We start from the raw sequence: 23,712 nt of genomic DNA, 5'->3' as shown, positions 1-23,712 counted from the left end.
AAACCGAAGCCTATTTGCCTCATGGTGACAGTGACAGTGGCAGTCCCATTGAGATTACTCAGAAACACTTCATGTAGTGTCGCTATGCAGTGCTTCTGTGCTTTCGAAAAGGGCCACGGTTAATTACCTTTGGAGCTCTGCGAAGAATGGCTTTAATTAATGTAAACTACTGGTGAGAATTTGTCACAGGGGACACCCTTCTCTGAGTGTGTTCTCCACAAGCTCACTCCCTGTTTAGGGAACGCAGATCTTGCAGCTCGTGTTTAATTTGATGTCTGTTTGCAATTCCAGTGTTAATTTTCTTTGATGAGCCAGGTTGTTACTTTAGGTGCTAAAGCAGAGTGAAACAGCTCATTTTCTGCAGCGTGCAATCCTCCGGGTTGACTTTGGCAGCCACACTATGTCATTCACATCCAAAGTTCTTTCTCCGTCAAGAAAATATCCGAAGTAGTAAATTTATCGCAAGGCAATTAGTTTAATGTATTTTTGCAATTATGATATTATACATTTGATATTTCAACGACAAAAACTATTAAATGACGCACAGTGGACTACTGTGCCAGCACTGTGATCTATGCACTATGCTTGCCATCAGCAACCGGAGTCCAAGAGAGCACAACTAGCCTAACTCTTTCTCACTTCTAGTGTGATGTTGGTCATCACAGGCGTCTGTTAGCTGTTGTATCGGAGCTGAAGAACTCATTTGAGCACCCTGGCTACCTAGCAATGCTGTATCAGCAGGCAGTTCGAAGCCAGTGGCTGGCTTCACATGTATTATATTGGAGACACAACTCCTCGTGTTAGGGGGCATTGCTAGTGATGAGTGATGATGATTTTATTTATTTATTTATTTTGCCTAAATCCAGATTTGCACACTCTTGGCATTTTCTCAAGCAGCATCATGGGGAGCTTCCAGGGAGACTTTTTCAACAGGCTTAAAGACCCTTTGGTTACTGAAAATAATTAGGGGCAATTTGAAAAAAAAAAATTTCAAATATCAAATGATCAAATTCAAAAGTCAAATCCATATCTAGAAATAAATTCTATGTTAATCTTTAGAAACTTATTTCAATCCTTTGGTACTATATAATCACCAACCTGGCGTAATGTGTTACAGGGCAGATTTCCGTGGAGGGCTTTTCCAGGTATCTGATTAGTGATGAGAATGGTGTGATCCCACCTGAGAAGCTCGACCAGAGTGAGGATATGACCTTCCCCCTCTCCCACTATTTCATCAACTCTTCCCACAACACCTATCTTACAGGTATGTCTGATGATCAATCAAAACACTGCTCCTACTTCAGCACAGACTATGAAAGCTCTGATTACTAGAAACACTGTTCATGCACTCATTCTCATATGGCACTCGTCTCTCCTGAATATGCTATGAATCAGCCCTGAACCAGATATCTCTCTATTAGTAAAGTGGTTCCAATTCCTGATAATAGAGTACCCCTGCCTAGCAGATCCTTTGTGTTTTGCTCTAACACACCTGATCCAATTAATCCGTTAGTGGTTTGACTGATGGAGTCAAAATAGAACTCTTTGGCCACAATCAGCAAAAATAGATTTGGAGGAAAAAAAAAAAGAACACCTTTCATGAAAAGAACACCTTGCCAACTGTGATGCATGAGGAGGAGCTGTCATTTTTTGGCCTTGTGTTTTGCTCAAACCTTTGCACAGGCCACACAAGGATTACATTTTATTACAGACACAATGTGTCATTTGGCCAAAGGTGCTCAGACTTCTGCATATGACTGTATGCATGGGTTCATGAGTTGAGGACCACTGCATTAGCCCTTTAGTTCTCACTTAATGAATCAGTTCAAGGTTCTGAATGTTGTGTATGTTCTCTTCAGCTGGGCAGTTGGCTGGAAACTCCTCAGTGGAGATGTACAGGCAGGTGCTGCTGTCAGGATGCCGTTGCGTGGAGCTAGACTGCTGGAAGGGCCGCACAGCTGAGGAAGAGCCGGTCATCACCCACGGCTTTACCATGACCTCTGAGATTTCGTTTAAGGTAAAGTAGGCTTGAATGCCCTGGAAACATATTATATACAGCTACAGAAATATCGACTCTTAAAACGGCAGGTTTTTATTCATACATCATACGTTAAGGTGGACTATTCAGTAGCTGTTACGTCATTTCCTCTTGCTTCTATTGAACTGATGTGTTAGGTTAAGAATGCTACGATTCACACCTTACATTCACATTTATAATTCAGTTTGATGAAACATGGTGGTTTCTCAAATCGATACTGTACTAATTCTGAAAGATATACAGTACTTCTATACTAATCTAGAGTATTTTCTCTAGAATTCTTGCAGTATCATTATACACCAATCAGCCATAACATTAGTACCATCTACCTTAATTTGTGTAGGTCCCTCTTGTGCTGCCAAAACAGCTCTGACATGTCATGAGATGGACTCCACAAGACCTCTTAAGGTGTCCTGTGTAATCTAGCACCAAGACGTTAGCAGCAGATCCTTTTAGGTCCTGTAAGTTGTGAGGTATTAAATACTAAATTAAATATGGTAGCTAATATCATAATATCAGGAAATATCATCTCAGTCGGGCACAAATTTGGTTAACCATTTTCATTTAATTCCATTGCCAGAGAAGCAAATGTGCTTACTGAAAATTTGCATGCTAATCCCAAGCTAATGTTGTAAATGTAAGCTAGCACACTAACCGCGGGCTAATGTGAAATATGTAATCTAATATGCTAACTTCGGGACAATGCAGCAAACGTTAACTAATACTATCTGCAAGCTGATGTGGTAAACTGGAACAGTGTGCTTACTGCGTGCAATGTGGTAAATGGAAACCCTGCAAACTAAGGCCCTAGTTCTGAGCTAATCACTCTAAAGCCTGTTAAACGTATTGTCTAGTGCAAAGGTTCAAATATTTTAGTTGCTTACCTGCTGAAAATTGACCAACCTTTGCTGGTAGCTGGTTTCTGTTGGTCTTTGATGGTCCAGGTGGTCATCTAAGCTGGTCCTCCAGGTGAAAACATAGCCTGTGCTGGTAAACCAGCTGGCATATTTTTTCATTTGAGTTTGATGGGCCAAGCTGGTTGTCAAGCTGATCATACTGGCAGACTAGCTTAGTAAACCTGATCATGCTGGTTAACTAGCTTGGTCATGCTGCTTAACCAGTGTGGCCATGCTGGTCAACCAGCATATTTATTTTTTAGCAGGGTTGTCTTTTCTGATCACAAATATTCTAGACCGAAACACTGGAAGTGCACTGAAATGAACTGCATAGGAGACATTTTTAAATATGGGTTTAAATTAGGTTATATTAGTGATTCTACTCTCTTCCCTACATCTGTTCTCTTTCAGGAAGTAATTGAAGCCATCGCCGAATGTGCTTTTAAAACCTCTCCTTTTCCCATCATCCTGTCCTTCGAGAACCATGTGGACTCGTGAGTGAACGTGCCACACTGCCCGCCTCCAGCAGCCTCTTTTACCTTTCGCCTTGGAGTGCCAATGTTCTCTGATTGCAACTATGGCAACAAGGAGTAGAGTGATTATAGCAGACTCTGTAATGCATAATTTGTTTTCAGTCGTCTCTCTCTCTCGAGATGTCATACACAGTTGCTGCTTGAGACGTCTCAGTTTTTTTTCACCGCATGCAAGAAAATGCAGCATACTAAATTGACAGCTCATTATGCTGAATGAGACCTTTCATACGAATAAGGGATTTACGTATTTCAGGAAAAGGTCATGAATCCACTGCTGGACTCATAGATGCATGCTTGCCAGTGAAGATTGTTAATTCTTAACATTTTTTGTATTTGAAATGTAATTGTTTCTGGTTTTAATCACAGTCCAAAGCAACAGGCCAAGATGGCGGAATACTGCCGATCCATCTTTGGAGATGCCCTTTTAACCGAGCCTCTTGAGAAATATCCTGTACGTATATAATGGCGTTCAGCATCCTTTTCACACGTTTAACCAAAGATCAAAAAGTGAATTCATGCAATTCATGAAAAGGAGTCAACAAGACCCAGTGTACAAGTTTCTCCTTCCTGTATTTTTAGCTGGAGTCGGGGGTTCCGCTGCCCAGTCCACAGGAACTCATGGGAAAGATCCTCGTCAAGAATAAAAAGTCTCACCCCAAGCCAGCTGATGGGAGCACCAAAAAGAAGCTGTCAGAGCAAGCCTCGAACACTAACAGCGACTCCTCCAGTGTGTTCGAGCCCTCCTCTCCGAGCGCTGGTCCTGCAGGTATCCATGGCATCATGCTTTTAAAGGCTTAGCCCCTTTTCAGGAGCATTAGGTAGAAGGTCGAGAGAAAAAGTAAGGAGGATTGTAGTAAGCTCTGGCTTTTAGATCACCACCTGCTTCAGGTGTTTGTCCCTCTTCCTTATCCTTACAATGCCATCTGGTGGCACATTTGTAGAATGGCATGCTGAACAATGGCTATGCTATTGGCTTGAAGATTGGTGGGGGCCATTGTGAGCTTGCAGTTTTAAGGATTTGGTCTTTATCTTTTCAAATAAGGATTGAAATGCATTTCATGAAGTTCCGAGGCAGGCGCTGCAATCTGTTTCCGAGAGGTTAGGGCTGTTTCTAAAGGTTAACTCCAGGCAGTTCTCAAGGAAGAAAACAGCTGCTGCACAGCAGGCTTCTCCACAGGACAAAACACCCTCAAGCACTTAACTTCGATCACTAGAGACCGAACTAGCAGAGCGCCGTGCGCACCCCAAACCGTGGCTGACTGCAGACAAGCATTGTACATTCAAGCTTTCCAGCAAAAGTGGGATTAGAGTGCAGACCACCCATGGAGATTGGCAGTCCCCGTTTACAAAAAGACATTCCAGCACTTGCATCGACCTACACTTACTCATGTTGCCTTTCTTTCCAGAAAGTTTCCTCTGAACATAAAGTTGTGTGAGTGGGCGTTTTGAATGAATCATCAGAACGGAAACTGCACTTTACCACCTCGCCCTCTATACCCAAGTGTGAGCTGCTTTGACCCCACCTTTCTGTCGGTTCCTCATCATTTAATGAGTGGCTCAGTGGATAGGAAGGAACAGCAGAAATGGGATTGCAGACGCAAACTTACATCATCAGCAGTTTTATTTTCTTTAATGCTTCTTTTTTATTTTTAATACTGACATTATGTAGCTTCAGCAGAGGTGGAGGCGGATGATGATGAGGATGATGATGATGAGGATGATGACTGTAAGAAGTCAATGGATGAGGTAAGTGGGCTAATTTATCTGTCAAACTCTGAATAAGCTTAATAGAATGTCAGGTCATTTTGTATGTGACCTTAAGCTGAAGCATGCCTGGGGAATGCAACAACACAAGGATACAAAGCACATGAAAAGACGGAAATGGCAGTTAACAAAAGCGATGGAGGTCAGGTTTGATCCGGAAGACCAAGAGTACTTCCTTGTAGGCTAATACAAACCCCCGTTTGACTGTAAAAGACCTTCAGGGAGACTTTGGAGATGGTGGTGCACTGCTCTACTGTGCAGCATGCTTGCACAAATATGACCTTTGGGAAAGTTTTCTTGATGACCCTTTTCTACATTTTTGCCACAAAATTCAGCATCAGATGTTTAGAGCTGGGGTGGATCAGTCATTTGTTGGGCTTGTGCTGCATCCAGTTGCATGGAGAACATTTTATTGGTAAGGAGAGAAATGAATTTAATAAAATACCAGCAAATTCAGGAGGCAAACATCACACCATCTGTAAAAAGCTGAGGATGAAAGGAGAATGGCTTCTACAGCAGGATAATGATCTTGAACACACCTCAAAATCCACAATGGACTACCTTATAGTTACACAGTTACACAATCTAAACATCATTTAAAATCAGTGGCTATACCTCAAAAGAGCAGCAAGCCAGCCCAATAATCCTTTGCAAGAATGAATGGGCAAGCGAGAACTGAAAGATTTTTAGCTGATAACAATTGAAGTGTTACTTGCCAGAGGTGGTGTTCCTAAATACTGACCATGTAGGTTGTCCAGACAGTTTGAAACTGTACAATATGAAAAAAGTCATCTTGCTTTGTGCATTTTGGAAATTAGGTCATCTTTTACTTACTTAACTCTCTGTAACCTAACCCTAATAATGCACAAAAGAGACCCTGAGGGATGAAAAACACAACACTGTGAACACGCAGCATCTGATAAGTCTGTGTGTGCTCTTTTTTCAGGGGACAGCAGGTTCAGAGGCCTTTGCTACTGAGGAAATGTCCACTCTGGTCAATTACATCCAACCTACAAAGTTTCACTCTTTTGAGACCTCTAAAAGTGAGCAGAATTCCATGTGGTGTTTGGCTTATTTATTTTATCTAACAATATTGTGTCTGCCGAGGAGAACTAGTGGTTGACACGTGTTCCATTTTGCTGTTTTCAGAAGTCAGCCGCAGTTATCAAATGTCATCTTTTGTGGAAACCAAGGCTCTGGAGCAGCTCACGAAGACGCCCGTGGAGTTTGTGGAGCATCCTTTCCATACACAATGAATGCACTGACATTTTTGGGGGTTTTTTTGTTGTTGTTTTTTTTTACCAGTTCATATTTTACCAAGAGCTCTCCTGCAGTATCCCATATGGGTGTCTGATTAGGCACATGAGGAGAAAAGAGGACAAGTGCATCCATTTTTTATGCCCCACTTGTGACCCAAATAATCAGATCTGTCGGGTTCATTGGCTGATCATGGTGTGAATAAAAGGCATAGCAGCCAAAGGATGAGTTCAGCTTAATTATGTCAGAGAATTACAGCTATCAGGTGAGCTTGATGATAGTACTTCAAGTGGGTATTAGTCAGTGTTAGACTGCTTTTATGATATGTACCTGGTTATGAATTTTATTTAGAAGATTCAAGAATGAAACGAGATTTAAGAGTTTAGAATAAAATTATTAACCAGCAAAAAAGGAACAGTATAATACAGTCATGTGAATAAATAGAAAAAATCATTTGAACAATATTGGAAGATGGGGTTAATAAAACACAAAAAACTCATATAACTGGAGAAAAATATGTGTACATTGTAATAATTTGTACAATGTAGTTAAAAGAAATGACATTTTTTGTAAGGAAAAACGTTAAGACCCCCCCCCCCCCCCCCCTTCCATATTTATTACTACTTAAAATCCTATAATTACAATCAGATACACCACATCAGTTGATGATTAAAACATGGTTAGAGTGGGGTTTGGGTAAGTCTGACTTATTTAAACCTCAGACATTTAGTTTGGTTTGCTCTTGTTTGTTGGTTGGAAGTGAGAAAAATATGCAGAACCTATAGGGTTGCGGTGTGGGAGGAAGAAATCGATGCCTGTAATACTATTAGAGTTTGCGTTTGTTCTTCTACCTTAACCCAAATGCTCTAAAGATACAACAAGCTTCAGCTCAGTAGGATCTACCCTAAAGGAACTCGAGTGGACTCCTCCAACTACATGCCTCAAGTGTTCTGGAATGCAGGCTGCCAGCTGGTGGCACTAAACTTCCAGACAATAGGTAATAATGACACCCTTGTACATTATACCCTATACATTATTCAGCATAGTAAAAATATACCAATAATTTTTGCTTGTAAAATGATTTGTTTATTTGTTTCTCCCCTCTCGCTCACTCAGATCTGTCCATGCAGCTGAACTTGGGCATGTATGAGTATAATGGGAAAAGTGGCTACAGGCTCAAGCCAGAATTCATGAGACGACCAGACAAGCACTTTGACCCCTTCACAGAGAGCACAGTGGATGGGATTGTAGCCAACACCTTATCGATAAAGGTTAGAGCTTAATGTCTTGTGGACCAGGTCCATGCTTTAAACAGACATTTCTGCCTGTCCAGCCATCCAGCTGTCTCTTTTCCACTGACCTCAATTCAGTCTTTTTACATTTTGGTGGTCAAGGAATGGAGGGGGATGGCAGGGAGGAACAATCATTTTTGTTGCTTTATGCATCAGTTGCATAATGTAAAATCTTCTAATTCCACAAGAGGACTGACTCTCTTAGATTCTTCAAAGTAGCCCCACTTTGCCTCGATGCAGCTTTGCACAGTCTTGGCTTTCTCACAAGAAGTTTCATGAGGAACCACCTGGGATGCTTTTCCAACTTAAAGAAGATCCACGTGTTCAGAGCACTTCTGCTGGCTGCATTGCATTACTCTGGGAGCATTTTCATAAATAGTTTTTGAATGTAGAATCATTATTTATAACAATTCGTCTAAGAAATTATTTTCATGCATGAACTAATATCGAATGTATTTATGTCTCTAGCCTGCTTCACATTGCCAGGCAGGTTCTGTTTAAGTGATGTTTAGATTCAACAGGTCTGGCAGTAATCATGCCTGGGTGTGGCTAGTGTAATTGAACCCAATTGAATTTGGGTTCAATTTAGTTTGATTTAGTAGGTAAAGGGGTAATTATGTATTAGGAAGGGGGAAAATATTTTTTTTCACAGAGCTGTATAAATGTGCAGTATTTAACAGGTATTATTGTTTTCTCTGATCAGATCATATCAGGACAGTTCCTCACTGATAAGAAAGTGGGTGTGTATGTGGAGATTGACATGTTTGGTCTGCCAGTCGACACAAGACGGAAAGCATTCAAAACAAAGACGTCCCAAAACAACGCCATCAACCCAGTGTGGGATGAGGAGCCAATCGTGTTCAAAAAGGTAGAGAGTGCAGTGGCTCTGACTGGCAAGTTAGATGGGGGATATACAAAGAGACATCTTTTTTATGTTTTTGTTTTATTATTTTACTATTGTTTCATCTTCTTTGACAGGTTGTACTCCCCACTCTTGCTTCCATGAGAATAGCAGTATTTGAGGAGGGTGGAAAGTTCATTGGCCATCGGATAATTCCTGTGTCAGCTATTCGGCCAGGTGCTGTAAATGTTAGCTTCTTTAAACCACATATAGGGTGTTTTCACACCTGTACCTTTTTTTTTTTAGTCCAGACACATTTAGGCAGGTAATGGAAACAGTAATCACACTCAGATGCGGACCAAAACAAGCACACTTTTGAGAGCTGACCTCGATCTGGCCCAACCATCAAGTGTACTCCTCAGGTTTGAGCTAAACGGCTCTGCGGGTGCAGTTTAAACTGTTAATTAACTACATCTGTAAACAAATGGCATCTCTGCTGCTCCATGTTAAAATGCACAGAAATATGCACTAGTCCAGAACACAGGACCTTTTTTCTGTGTTTACTTACTTACCAATGAGCAGAGAGAATGATTTGTTGTAATATATTTTGGTGTGCTTGTTTTTTTTCCTGTGTGAATCTAAACCAAAACAAGTGGTGGGAGTATGCTCCAGTTCAACTCGTTAAGTGATTCCGACCAAAGCTAACTAACTGTAGGTGTGAAAACGCTCTTAGAGCTGTAATGCGACTTCCTGATCTAGTCTACTGTGCTTTATTCTTGATTCAGGTTACCGGTATATTGGAGTGAGAAATGAGAAAAACCAGTCTCTTACTCTTCCTGCTCTGTTTGTGTATATCGAAGTCAAAGATTATGTCCCAGATACATTTGCAGGTAAGTCACAGTAGGATCAAATTAGTGAGTAATAATTGCCTTCTCTTCAGGAGCAGTTTTTTTTAGGCTGTTGTGTTACAGGTTTAGAGGGGAAAGCTCCATTTGCAGCCTGAAGGTGTGAGGAAGGGGCTAGTGGGTAACACTCACGCTTCCTGTGGCCAACACTGCTCAGCATGTGCGATTTTACTTAAAATGTGTTGAACCACAGGAGCTTACGGAGAAACAACTCTGACCTTTTCAGCACTATTTCACACTTTCTTTTTGACTAGCTCTCATTTCCCGTTAAGAGTGGACTCCTTGACGTCAGTGGCAGGGAACATTCTAGTCACATTCTTAGGAGACAGCCGGGAGGGAAAGAATGATGATGCCTCTGTGGAAATGATGACGGAATGGCAGTCTTTGTAAACAGGGAATGCTCTGATTTGTGTAAAGTTTGCCATGTTTGTGGTGACTGACTGTGCATTTCTCATTGGAACAGATGTCATAGAGGCCCTGTCTAACCCCATTAGATATGTCAACTTAATGGAGCAGAGATCCAAGCAGCTGGCTGCTCTGACATTAGAGGAGGGAGAGGAGGAGAAGGATGCCAAAGAGGTGGGGCTAGTACTGTTGGTACTAAACACTTTATGTTTATTTGTCGCCAACATTGCATGTCTCTCTTTAGGTTCACCCTGGGATGTTTCATGGCAGAATGTGAAATGTCATTATATCCTTTTTTTTTTTAGTCTATTCAAATATATTATTTATAGTCAGTAGAGATTTTCTCATTTGTTCTATTTTTTTATATTTTAGAATAGTAGTAAAGATGTCAAAACTATGAAATAATACACACCATAATCAGGGCCTTCTAGGCCTTGAGAGAATGGCCAGAAAATCCTTACTAAAAACTACTGGTATGTAAAATGTAAGCAGCTGAAATCTTAGAACACCCAACAGAAATTATCAAATCAGATTCTTTCCCCTGTGATATCAAAATAGATGCATCTCTAATTGGTTAGAATTTCAGGAACTGATCAGAAGACTTTGGTTTGTCAAATGAATGTGAATGAACTTTATTTTCTACCTGCATTTATTTGCCTAATCTGTAGCTCATTACCTCACTTAGTATATATTCAGGTCTGACTAGCCTGTGGACCCACAAAGCTTCAAGATCAGGAAAGGGGAAATTATTAGACCAACTACTCTGGAATGGCTCTAATGTAGCAACAAAATTAGGATGTTGAATCAACCAATGCATAAGTCCCTGTTTTGTCACTGACTGCAAATACGAGCTGTAATGTAACCAGCTTTCAGTCTGAGATAGACACTGTAAAACTGCTAAAGAAATAATTGAATACATGTTAATATCTGTAAAATGTAAAAATAATAGATTCAAGTAAACCTATGGAATGAATGTCTTTTTCAAGCTTTAGATGTTTCCGTGTTTAATGTAGAATGGCTAGTGTTTGTTCACATAGGTGGTAGCTTTATGCTAACATATTGTTAGAATTCCTGTAGGGGTGCTAGCAGATTTAGTATTAGTGTGAAGATCAAGGTTATTGCATAATAATCTTAAAGTTGCATATATATTTATATATATAATATATATTTGTCCTACTGTGTGTGCACATCACCAGAGACGAAAGCAACTCAGTCATTTGTCATTAGTGTTCTGTAAAAGCCGAGTAGCAAGCAGCATCATCAGCATCAGCATTGCAAAGCAAGCGATTTGACAAAACGATGAAGTTCAGCTCTGCCTAGTTTTACACAAATGAGCAACTAAAAGAGGGGCACTTACGTTCCCTGAAATGTGCTGCACTAACATTTGTTCCTATCTGGTGTATTGCCCTGTACTGCAGTGGTCCCCAATCCTGGTCTTCTCGTCCCACTGTCCTGCAAATGTTAGTGTTTTCCCTGCTCCCAGCTCACCTGACCCAACTAATCTATTTAATTTAAGCACATACTGAGCGAAAGTGTCAAAGCGGGGTAAACTCAAATTGGGTCAGGCAGTGGGCCTCCATGACAAGGGTTTGGGACCACTTCTGAGTTTTGTTTGTATACCAAGATCCTAATAAAAATGAGGCGTGTTAGATCTATAAAATTAGTCTTCAAATTTTAGAATTATGATCATGGCAGTGAAGTGGCTCCTATTGCTTTAAAAATAATCATTGTTTGACTCCAACTTGAGCAACCTTTATGCCTGCCTCTCCTGAACTCTCTTGAATGCCCCCTAGTGGCCAATTGCGGACAGCCCACGCAACATGGACATGCAAAAATTGTTGTCATCACATTCCATCAACTCCTCTCTTTTCAGACTGAGCCTGGAGTAGAGCAGGCGTCAGAGGTGAAGAGTGAGCCCAAACCTGTGCCTGTAGAAAATGGTCTGAGTCATGCTCCGAGTGCCACGCCCAAACCCTCCTCGCAGCTTTCCCCACAGCCCCAGCCTACAGGTAACAGTCTGCTTCATGTGCTCACCATTGCACACTTAAACACAGGGCACGACCATGTTGAGTTTTCTATGGGTTCATGTTAGGGATGTCCTGATTCGGTCAAGTCTGATCCAAGTATCTTATTGGTGAATATCCACAAATTCTGATCTGATCTTTGTGTTTTCATAGATAATTCAGCCATGTCATTTAGTCATGATGTCCTAATATAGTTTGTGTGTTTGTATAGTGGGACTATTTTGTTTTTTAGCTAATGGTGTGAAATAGGTATTTTATAGTGTCTTGAATGTGTTATGGTTGTACACTGTATGGACAAAAGTATTGGGACACTTGCTTATTCATTGTTTCTTCTGAAATCCCCCCCCCGGCATTAGGCCTGGTGCCAATAGATTCATGTTTATCTAACTCAGAGAGTCCTAATCTATTGGTAGTACTTCTCTACAAAGACTAGACAAGCCCTGTGTGTGTGTGTGTGTGTGTGTGTGTGTGTGTGCGCATTTGTTACCCTGTGCCAGCAATAGGTTCAACTTAAAGTAGCTAAATTTATTCATTAGAAGGAGTGTCTATAAACATTTGGACATATAGTGCATGATCGGCCCACACCTTTCAGCTTGATCACACTGTTGAGTGCTGGTACTCCTGCTGGAAAAACATTGTACCAAGAGAGTAAAGGCATGGCAGGAGTGTATTTTCCCACATGGTTTACTGGTGCCTAGAGGACACCAGGGGGTGCAATGCTAGGATGGTAGAAACAAACGATTGGAACTGGATCCAAGACATCCTCAGTTCATATGAGTACTTTCATATGACTGTTCTGTCTAGAGTGGCAAATAAAGTGGTCACCTTGTATATGCACAACTCTATGTTGTATGTCTGTGTGCGTGTATTTCAGGATCAGCTAAACCTGCGGCAAAGACTGAAGATCTCATTCAGAGCGTCCTCACTGGTCAGTGTGTGACTGCATGTACTAGAAACTGCAATGACTGTCAAGGAATTCAAATTAGGTCCATATCTAGGGTACCTGTGGCTTTAATTTGTATTCCAAATAAAGAGACTGCACAAATGAATAGACAAGGTAGCTGGAATACTAATTCACCTCTCCTCAGGTGTATTTCTGTATGCTTTCTTTGTATTCTATAAATGTTCCCATTCATTTACAATGTGCAGGGAACATATATTTAGTTCTGGAGATTAGTTTATTATAATTATATTTGTGGCCATTGAATCACAGTCTTGTTATCATCTTAGAAATGGAGGCTCATACATTAGAGGAGCTAAAGCAGCAGAAGGTGTTTGTCAGGGAGCAGAGGAGACACTATAAAGAAATGAAGGACCTGATGAAGAAACACCACAAGAAAACTACAGAAATGATCAAGGAGCATACAACCAAATACAACGAGTTCCAGCATGACTACCTGCGCAGAAGAGCTGTGCTACAGAAATCTGCAAAACGAGATGGTAAGAAGAGGTAGGTCTGCTTCTCCTGCTCTCCGTTCACTCATCCTCACTCACATGCCAAACTTTTGCTGGCCTGTACCTGTACACCATTACCCAAAAACGTCAACGTAGATCGAAGTCAAACTGAGATGTGTTCCTCAGGTGTCTCTCCTCCAGCCCGGAGCATGGAGCCTCGTTCTTTGAGCAGGAGCTGGCAAACTTGGATCAGGAATGTGGTCAGAAGCTGGCTGAGCTGAAAGAGCAGCAGCAGCAGCAGCTGTTGAACCTGAGACAGGAGCAGTACTACAGCGAGAAGTACCTGAAGAAAGAACACATCAAGCAGGTGGAGTGAAAACCCTCTCTCTGACAGCTCTCAAATCGCTCTGGAAAACTCTCACGACAGCGCAAGAGCTAAGTTATTAAGAGACAAAGAAAATCTAACATCAGTTGTTTCAGTCACACACTACAGCCACAGAGATCTATGTGAATTATTTGTAGTGCGATGCTTAATATGCATGTAATTCGTTCTGCATCTAAAATGTAAAGGATTGACTAATTGGCTTTTTTTCTCCTATGTGTCACAGCTAATGGAGAAGCTAACCCTGGTAGCCGAGGAGAGTCAAAGCAACCAAATGAAGAAGCTGAAGGACTTGTGTGAAAAGTGAGCCTGATGTACATAAATATAAGATGGGTGACGCCCTCTAGTCTAGTCTGAACATCTGCCTCACTGCTCTATTCATGTCCACAGAGAAAAAAAAGAGCTAAAGAAGAAAATGGACAAGAAGAGGCAAGAGAAGCTCAATGAAGCCAAATCAAAAGAGAAGCACTTGACAGAGGAGTGAGTAGAGCTTTGTTGTTCTGTACAAATGCATCTCTGAGCAGACTGACAAAAGATACAATTAGGAATGCACAGTTATCACAGTGATAATAGTATCAGCAGATCATTGCTCTAAAAATGACAGACATTAGAAAGATGTTTGAATATTCCAACCCCATATTTTCTGAAATATTTATTGAACTCTGGATTAGCCTGTTATTTAGGCCACTCTGGCCTACTTTGCCTTTTTTTAAATTTCCAATCACAGTACAACTAGCAGTGAAATGCTTAGCCAACTGTCCGGTCACATGGACAAGATAAATACAAATAGAGAGAAACAAGCAGGTAACATATATCAGACAGATATCAGATAACAATACAAAGAAGCTAATATATAATATAATATAATATAATATAATCTAGTCCCTGTACAGAAGTATTGTCAATAGAATAGGACTCTCTGGAACAGGTAAATATTAAGCCCCCAAGCATTGAGTAGTGGAACTGTGTTCTCTGGAATGATGGAGGTGCTCCATCTTATACTTTTGGGGTGAGGTGGGGTGGTGATTATCCATAATCATCTTGTCACTGAATGCTGAAAGCCCTCACAGCAATGCTCAACAATCTGGTAGAAAGCCATCCCCGGACAGTAGGGACAGTTATTCCAACAAAAAAGGATTAACTCTTTTTAATACCCTTAATTTTTCAGAAAAAAAAACAAATAATGAAGAGGTTTCCCAGTATTTTGGTCCATTTAGTGGATGTGCAAAAAAAAATCAGATATGGGCATTATGCCAGAATTTCCATATTGGTGCAACTGGGCTGAATGATTTACATATTATGGGCAAGTCAGAATCCTTGATATTTGTTAAACTACTAAAATATTTACATGTGCAAATATTGAACATTTGCACATGAAATTGACAAACTGTGTGTTACTCAGTCTGATGAATATAGCAGAGCATAAAGTGACCTCTAGATGGCAGTGCAAGACCAACTGACTCATAGAATCACAGGAAACAACTAGTGAATCATTTTATATAGCATATATAATATTATTTATATAAATGTAATCTTATAAACACATCTGCTGTATACAATATACATATTTGTTTGTGTTGTTACCAGCCAAAACAGCTAGTAGTGATGATCAGTGTTAATAAGTCTGTTGTTCTGATACAGTTCAGCATGACTAGAAAGGTAATGGATGTGTTCTGGTATCTCATGATGATCTCCGACTGAATTCAATTAATGGTCCAAATGGAATTTTATCAACTGTCTGTGCTTCCAGGGAAAAGCTGGAGATCAATAGATCCTACGTTAATGAAGTGGTGCAGCATATCAAGAGGGTATGGCATATTCTTTATCACAGAAACATCTGTGAGTGCATGGCCACAAGCTCTTGAAATGGTTTTTAATCTGGTTCATTTTTGTGGGAATTGTTTCTATTCATCAATCACACCTACAGCTGGAAGATGCTCAGACAAAAAGACATGAGAAACTTGTGGAGACGCATAAGAACATCCTCCAGCAAATCGTAGAAGAGAAACCCAAGGTATGTACCTTCATTCTGGGCTTGTATTGCTGTATTTAACTTAAGTACATAGATCCAGATCTTTAAATAAAGTCACATGTTTAGACGCTGATCATTAATGAGACTGCCATAAAGGTCCCAGGATGGGGGGAAATCAACCGTTATTACTAGCACTGTTATTATCACTGTTATAGGAGGAGAATCAGTCTGATGATGAAGGTAAGCATCATTGCATCTGGCGTCTTTTCATATTTGGACCAATGATTCACATCTGACAGATGGACCAGTATGGCTCACTCAAAGAGTGCCTGTGTGACAGTTTACCGTCGTTGTGTACTGTTACATTATGTTCAGCATTTGTTGCATCATATCACTGCGGATGTATGCGTATTTCACAGCCATCAAGAGGAGATGGCTTCATCAACATTTAACCACTGATGTTGATCTTCTATGTCTTTTATGTTTAATGACGGATGCTGTTTCCAGCTGATTTACATACATCTTTGCCTAAATGTGTAAATATCTAAGAACTTAAGCTTGTCAGGATCATTAACTCAAGTTACCACTAATGAACCGTTCTTCTCTGCAGCTTTCCAGAGTGTCCTTGGCCCACAAAAAGCTGCAACAGTTTAGTAGTATTCCACTGTTAAAGATTTGCTTTGGAAATGTTACAACCTTGAACTAAATTGCCTATAATATGAGCTACAGAGTCTCTGATTGGTTCATGAGCTGTTGTATCTTACTCTGCAGGATCCTCCCCTTCCCCAAAGTCCTGTCGGCCTTAGGGCAGCCTCAGGTGCATATGTTCCCACAGAGTGCTACCGACTGCAAATTATGACATACGAGTAGGGGAAAAACGACTTCCTCCCAAAAGAACAGTCTGAAGTTGCTTATTAGTATCAGTATTAATATTTTACAGTGTGAATTTATTATTTTTCTGGTTTGTCCAGACCATTCCATCCCAGAAATGCTGAACATGCTCAACCTCAAAACAGCATTTTACATGGAGTTGGCCATTTTTAGGTATACCTTCTTGGTATAGCTACGTTCATTGGATATTTTATCAGGTACACTTATCATGTAGGTGTACTTTGACTGCAATGGCCAGAAAGAAAGTCTGAAAGAAACACTGTTTGAACCCCCTGCCAACACACTAGCATGCCACTGTGCTGAGAACGGTGCTTCACACAGATTATATCTGGTCAGCTGGGGATCGGTGGGTAAGAGGGGGTTTGGAAAATCATTCGCCAGTGGTCAGTGGTTTTACATCCACAGAGTGCAGCACCTATATCTGTAGCTGTAGCAGACAATATGAGGTAGGTGCATATAATAAACAAACAACTAACGAGTGTATGTTCTCTAGAGTATTGACACAGTTGTGGGTCGGGTTTTGGACTAAATCGAATTGGTGTGTGGAAATGGAATTGCTGGGTGGTGCTGCTCTAAAGAGAACATGGTTAAAGCACAGTGAATGGCTATCGATCCGGAGCTGTCAATACTGTAGCATTCATCACTATGCAGGCGCAGTGAACAGGGTGCTGTTCACTTCAGCTGTTCATTCAGTCTCCAACAACCTGGATCGTTCCACAATATCACTAGCGTTTCAATGAACATAGTTACTGATTTTCAAAAAGAAAGTCTAGAATCTCTTTTCTTGCCTGAGTGCAGCATTAGTGGGGCTTTTAGTTATTGTAGTGGATTCATTTTAATCCTCCTAAAGCTTTCATCTGCCCTATCTCAAACACTGTAAACCCCCCCCCCCCCCCCCCCACACACACACACACACAAAAAAGCCAGAAGCTTTTGAAATGCTGTTTGCGCTTGACACATGTATTGTGACCTTTTTACGAACTGTAATGTTCATGATTAAGAGAATGCCTTATTGTCTCGTTGTTTGATCATAGTGTAAACGCTGCTAAAGGCCGCTGTCTATGTCTGTAATATTAAGCACAGTCTGCGTATTCGTTTTCTTAATGGATATGATGAAATATGCTTGCAGCTTCAAAACGAACTGGACCAGGAGTATCAGGACAAGTTTCGCCGGCTCCCAGTGGAGATTCAGGAGTTTGTGCAGGAGACCACCAAGAGAAAAACTGAAGGGAGTGATCAGGAGTCTCTGCCATCGTCCTCCACGCTGGAAAAGCTCAGCCATAAGGGAGCGCAGTCCGAGGATGATATGGAAGAGGAGAGGAAAGACTAATGTACTGAACATCCAGAGTTCTGCAGTGCCTCGGGCACTCTTCCTAATTCGTTTTGGCTTTAGTTGAATCTTTCATTCATATACAGTATATATATATATATATATATAATTTATTTATTCAAGGCAATTATACATATATATTTAACATCTTTGCAGTGAACTTGATTTCAGTGAGAGAGTGTACAGTAGCTGACAAAGGCACCTGGACCATGTTGAGAGAATCTGTGACTCGTGCACACTTTACTGTTTTTCTTACAGCTGTAATAATCGAGTATTTCATTTACAGGAATTTTATATGTTTTTTTTTATGGTTTGTTAGTATGATGTGTTATTTATGAATTATTCTGAATTATTACTCTCATCTCAGACGTAGGGCCAGTATCTGACTAGTGTTTATCGTTCAAGAAGGTGCAGGGCATGAGCACCCATGTTGTGAAGTGGAGAAGGTGTAATGTGTGTGTCATGGAAGCCAGGCACTTGCACAGGTAGCTGTCATTTCTCTTTTCCAGGTGTAAGTATAGGTATGTGAAAGGTTCACACTGTATATTTGCACTGAATTTAGGACTTATTTGCTTTAGATGGCAAGCCCAGGTGGCTTGCTGACATAGAGATCCATTATCTTGCTAACGTTGCTGCTGATATTAGTTTTGTTCATTTTGATTGATTAGATACTACAGTCTATAAGATTTGAACTAAGTGGAACCAATATACTGTCCGGTACGGGACTGTAACGGTTAATGTTTTCAGGGATGCATGAATACCGTGCTTTGAACATTTTGCGCTACTATACATCTGTAAATGTGACATTCTAGCTTGTGTGACGTAATGTGATTATTGTTATTGATCTGTAAAGGCGTGCTCAGTGGTATCTTTTCTGTCCCCTTTTCTAAAGCAGTATACAAATATGTATTTATCTGTGGATAGTTCTGACCATTATCTTATATACACTTATTTTCTAGCCATTTTACTAAGGGCCATTTCTAAAAACTCAGATTTTAGCTTTTAGCTTCAGTATTTCTTTAAATTTCGTTACAGCATACTCAACGCTCAGCGTTCTTTTATTCAGTTCCATAAATATTATAGTACAATAGCCTAGTCACTACCAGAGGAAATAAAGGAAAGCTAGAGTAGAGAGGACGGAAATAATGTTCAAAACATGGATATGCACTTTTTGAATTTCATGAGGTATTGCCATTATTATGCAATCTTTCTCCTTGAGTGAAACTCTGCTTTAAGTATGATTCTGTTTTACTAATTCAGTTAAGGATGGAAAACATAGTGAGAAATACAGTACACAATGCCAAGTGTGATATTTTGTCCCTTTTTTCCGGACTGTGCCACACTTCCCTCACTGATGTCTTAGTGTTTAGCTCTGACGAAGCACTTTTATCAATTACTTACTACTGATAGTCTTTGTCATATTTGGGTTAATGCTGGTTTTTACATTGATCAGTATCAGCAGATTACTATGTTAAACCTACCTGTTACATTAACTTTATGTAAATGTGTGAGATTTTTTTATATTCTTATTTTGTATTTATTGCAATGGATGATTGATCCGGACCATGAAAACAAAGTGCCAAAAATGTGCAGGTCCAACATTAATCCTCAGAACGTGACATGACACATTAGACATATGTTAATAAAATCTGTGATATTTGGTTGTTATTAGGCCCGGATGACGTGCAGTACATGGCGAGAAAAGCTGCCGCCACCAAGTTTATCGGAAAAGATTTTTACACTTAATAGTTTACATGTAAAAGTGATTCATTGTGTTCAAGTTACATTTTAAGTCACAGTATTGAAATAATAGTGTTTTCTTTTTTTTAACAAGACCAACTCCGTGCTATTGTTTTTCTTTTGACCAAACTCTTTTTGCAAATGTCGGATTACTTGAAATACTTTTATGACTGAAGTTATTTTTGATCGTTATGAAGTGAAGTTCTGTGCCTTTGAATGTTCTCTGTGTTAGATGTGGAATGTAAAAAGTGTTGATGTATAGAGCTCTCTTTTTTGTATAAACTGTGCACGCACTTTTAAGACATTTCTACTAAAGATTTACTTTGAAATGATTTAACTGTAAAACTATTGCCTATGTATGCTGTTGAGTGACACTTTTTATTTATTTCAGACATGCTTATTAACTCATTGACGGACAGTGCTTAGACAAACAAAAACAATTAAAAACATTTGCTTTCATCTAGTTGCATTATTAATATCACCATATCATCTTTCAGAGATGAATATTGTCGAATGTAAGTTGTGCTTGTGCTGTGCAATGGGTTTTAATAAAACATTCTTGTGAAATGTGGAATTTGCACATTTCTGCTTAGCTTTATGTCTATTTGCATATATCTAATGCTCCAGGCCCCAGGCCAGTCCTCTTTACTGCAGTCTGTGGCTCGCTACTGATTATTGATTCATCTATAATGCATTACTGAGGGCTGTCACATAAGGACATGGATTACAGATATTAGACAGTATTGGGCCTCTCTTAATAAATCATATCACTTTTAAATACGTCAGTCGAGTGATTATAATCAGCTTACCGCGGCAAGAGGTCTGTTCTCAACAGTGTAGTTAGACTATTGACTGTGTGTTACTACTGAGAGCCTCTTTATTTACTCTATTGACTTGGTCCATTGAAAAGGAATCCTTCAGAGGTGAATACTGTACAGTGTAAATCTTGCTGTAACAGGCTTTAGCTCTTGAGTCTTATTGAGATTGAATGAGAACGTTGTTTGGGATCCCAGAAACCCCAGTGTGGTAGGTATAATAATATTAGTGATTTCAAAATGCACAATTCTCCTTTCAGATAATTGCTTGACTCATTAGCACCTAATTAAAACCCTATAAACGAAAAATAATTAGAGTCTTAACCCTCCCTTGAGCCACAAATTTAGATGGACACATTTGAGTGATCAAACCCACAAATTTATGAACTAATTATTGGTGTTTTAAGTGTTTTAAGAGTTTTTTTTTCTTTTTCTTTTCTTTTTTTTAGTAAAAAATAAACAAAATATATAAATTTATATTCTTCTGGGGTGCAGTGTCCCTCGAGATGTGAAGTAAAAGGAACTTTTTAACATGTTGCAATTTCAAAAAAAAAAGCCATAAAGTTGTTTACTGGACTTATCTAGCAGGTTATCTAGCGTAAGCTCAGCTGGACAGCCACAAGTGATCATATTATTTAATTAATTATCCAAATAAATGACCTGTCACAACAAACTGTCTTTGTGTGACATAAAACAATATGGCTGTTACCATTTATTTCCCTTAAGTACGTACAGGTTTGTGCAATTATCATCCTGGACATGATGAACCCTTACACTGACTCAACTGTACAGTAGACTTTTTAAGAAGAAACCTCACTGCATATAATCATGTTTTATAGCCAGGATATGATACTCCAAACAGGAATTTGTAATTCTATAAAACAGGTGCCATTACCATCTGATGAAATGCTTTAACCAAATAAATAAATAAATAGAGCTTAAGTTAAGTGTTCTGGTTAAAATGATATATGAGAAAATATTATTTCTTAAAGAGTAACATGCTATTATTATTTCACAAGACTGTATTGATCAATATGATATTTGCATCTAAAATATCATTAAACATGTTTTTCTATGTAAAGAAAAAGATAAGAAGAAGACCATGTTTATTATTACTTTCGGAATTCTGTGTCTCTGTTCACATAGGATTAGATGTCAATAATCATATCAATAAAATCTTATTTGTTTATCTTATTTTTATTTATTTTTTTATTAAATCTGTATTTATTATTAAATCTTTCACTTTACCAGGAAAGTCATTAAGTACACGTCCTAATTTCAAATGACAGCCTAGCATGCAGCAGATCCCATGTGAAGGAAAGGGGAAACAGAAATACAAAAGGGGAGAAGAAGAAAAGACAGAGAAAAACAAACAAACAAAAAACACCAGACTAACAACATAAACTGACCCCAAATCAACACTGCAGGTACCAGAATTATTAAAAATGCCCTTAATGGTAATATCTAAAATTAGACATTGAGCTAATGGATTCCAGTTTGAATGTTTTTTAAGTGTGCTCCAGTTTTGCAGTGGGAGACTGAAATGTGAGAGGAGTCATACGAACAGTTTATTTTAGGGACTTGATGTGAAGGGAGGACCTGGTATTATATTTAGCAGATACTGACTATAATAGGCTTTGTGAGTATGGTGGTGTCTGTCTTAGAAGAGTTGTGTAAATAAATGCAAAGCAGTGTATATTGTGACGAGTGTGTAAAGAGGGCTATGGTTAATTATTCTGAGTGTTAATCAGAGAGATATGTGTTCTGAAAGGGGCAATTGCAACAAAACCAGCCTCTGAGGTGCACCTCTACATGCCAGCCTGTAAATGGCATCACCATAATCAAGCAGATGAAGAACAGTCATTTCAACCAGAGGGATTTTGTTTTTGCAGAGTTTGGCCTTAACCTTTGATTGTAGCTTATTAATATGGGCAATGCCTATATATTCCTACATTATGACCTGTTCTAGGATAGCTCCCTCATTTGGTTCATTTAAAGATTAAGTCAGTTAAAGCACTTTTTCACAAAAACCACATGATCTTGGCCTTTGTTTCAATACAATTTAAGGTTGGCGCAGCTATCCCAGACAGTTGACAGCTCAATTTCAGGGGAAGAACCAGTTGAATACTAGATGGTATCATCAGCATATAAATGGATGAAAGCATTACCAGCAGCAAGGGGAGAAGAGAATTAATATAAATAGAAAACAGTGTAGACCTAGTATTTACCCTTGGGGGATCCCCATTATCTAACTTTGCTCTGACCTTAGGGAATGAAAGTTGGTGAACCATGCTAATGAATGATCTGTGAACCCTATGCCTCCCAATCGATGTATTAGGATGGGGTGATCAATTAATTCAAAGGCTTTGGTCAGGGCAATAAATATTGTAGTGCAATGATGCTTGGCATCCAAGGCAGACAAAACATTCTGAGCAAACTCACTGCCATTCTGGAGAACACTTCCCACCCCCTCCATGATCTACTGGTCAAGCAGCGGAGCACTTTCAGTAACAGGCTCCTTCAGCTCCGCAGCAGTAAGGAACGGTACAGGAGATCGTTTCTCCCAACAGCGATCTCGCTGTACAACGCCTCGCCACTGTGCCGGGACATTATTGTGCACTGAGTGTACTAATAGAACAGTCCCGCTGTTTCTCAATCGGACACTATTCTGTTCATCAGTATGTACTGCCACACAGCTCTGTCATCTGCACTGCCACTTTAAAACTCTATACTGTAATGATACCCCAGGATGCCTTACATCACTACATTATATTAATGTAGTTACTGCACTGTTACATTACACATAATTCATTCTGTATATTACATTATATTAATGTAATTATTACTGCACTACAATCACTTTTTACGCTTTTATGCCTCTATCATGCTGCTCTCTTGTTTGATTTTGCTGCTGTAAAAACTGACTTTCCCTGTGGGATAAATAAAGTGATCTATCTAAATGAAAACTTTCAGCCGTAACACAACTAACTAACAAAAGCCAGTCATTTAGATAAACATTTAGCTTCTTATGACCAGTTTTCTCCAGAACCCTTGATATACAATGGAGGATGCAAATGTTTGTAGCAATTAGTCAACATTCTTAAAAATAGGCTGGATAGGATAAAGTAAATTTTCCGATCTGTTGGTGTTTGGGCAGTGTGGATGGATACTTTAAAATATCTGCAGGAGGACCAGCAACAATAGAAGCTGGTGTTTTAAAAAATAATGAGTT

General features: G+C 39.5%; 1 protein-coding gene across 2 annotated transcripts in view; it reads left to right on the top strand.

Moving 5' to 3' along the window:
- Nucleotides 1–20,239, top strand: part of plcb1 (phospholipase C beta 1) — a 47,869-nt gene extending 27,630 nt beyond the window's left edge. The window contains exons 10-32 of one of the 2 annotated variants that reach the window (XM_072689255.1): nucleotides 1,118–1,264; nucleotides 1,860–2,017; nucleotides 3,346–3,428; nucleotides 3,834–3,918; nucleotides 4,047–4,233; nucleotides 5,137–5,213; nucleotides 6,178–6,274; nucleotides 6,381–6,465; nucleotides 7,361–7,485; nucleotides 7,605–7,759; nucleotides 8,484–8,648; nucleotides 8,759–8,858; nucleotides 9,407–9,511; nucleotides 9,990–10,105; nucleotides 11,805–11,940; nucleotides 12,830–12,883; nucleotides 13,186–13,405; nucleotides 13,537–13,717; nucleotides 13,959–14,035; nucleotides 14,123–14,212; nucleotides 15,483–15,540; nucleotides 15,660–15,746; nucleotides 17,725–20,239. In XM_072689255.1, the coding sequence (XP_072545356.1) occupies nucleotides 1,118–1,264; nucleotides 1,860–2,017; nucleotides 3,346–3,428; nucleotides 3,834–3,918; nucleotides 4,047–4,233; nucleotides 5,137–5,213; nucleotides 6,178–6,274; nucleotides 6,381–6,465; nucleotides 7,361–7,485; nucleotides 7,605–7,759; nucleotides 8,484–8,648; nucleotides 8,759–8,858; nucleotides 9,407–9,511; nucleotides 9,990–10,105; nucleotides 11,805–11,940; nucleotides 12,830–12,883; nucleotides 13,186–13,405; nucleotides 13,537–13,717; nucleotides 13,959–14,035; nucleotides 14,123–14,212; nucleotides 15,483–15,540; nucleotides 15,660–15,746; nucleotides 17,725–17,925 (2,789 nt within the window). In that variant the 3' untranslated portion in view covers nucleotides 17,926–20,239. Of the gene's footprint in view, nucleotides 1–1,117; nucleotides 1,265–1,859; nucleotides 2,018–3,345; nucleotides 3,429–3,833; nucleotides 3,919–4,046; nucleotides 4,234–5,136; nucleotides 5,214–6,177; nucleotides 6,275–6,380; nucleotides 6,466–7,360; nucleotides 7,486–7,604; nucleotides 7,760–8,483; nucleotides 8,649–8,758; nucleotides 8,859–9,406; nucleotides 9,512–9,989; nucleotides 10,106–11,804; nucleotides 11,941–12,829; nucleotides 12,884–13,185; nucleotides 13,406–13,536; nucleotides 13,718–13,958; nucleotides 14,036–14,122; nucleotides 14,213–15,482; nucleotides 15,541–15,659; nucleotides 15,747–17,724 lie in introns of those variants that run through there. The other variant, XM_072689256.1, reaches the window with a different exon arrangement.
- The last annotated feature ends 3,473 nt before the right edge of the window (nucleotides 20,240–23,712 follow it).

This window comes from Salminus brasiliensis, chromosome 10 (assembly GCF_030463535.1).
Source record: "Salminus brasiliensis chromosome 10, fSalBra1.hap2, whole genome shotgun sequence".
NCBI classification, from domain to species: Eukaryota; Metazoa; Chordata; class Actinopteri; order Characiformes; family Bryconidae; genus Salminus; species Salminus brasiliensis.
The sequence above is the reverse complement of the archived record's forward strand: the minus strand, read 5'-3'. Positions and strand labels throughout refer to the sequence as shown.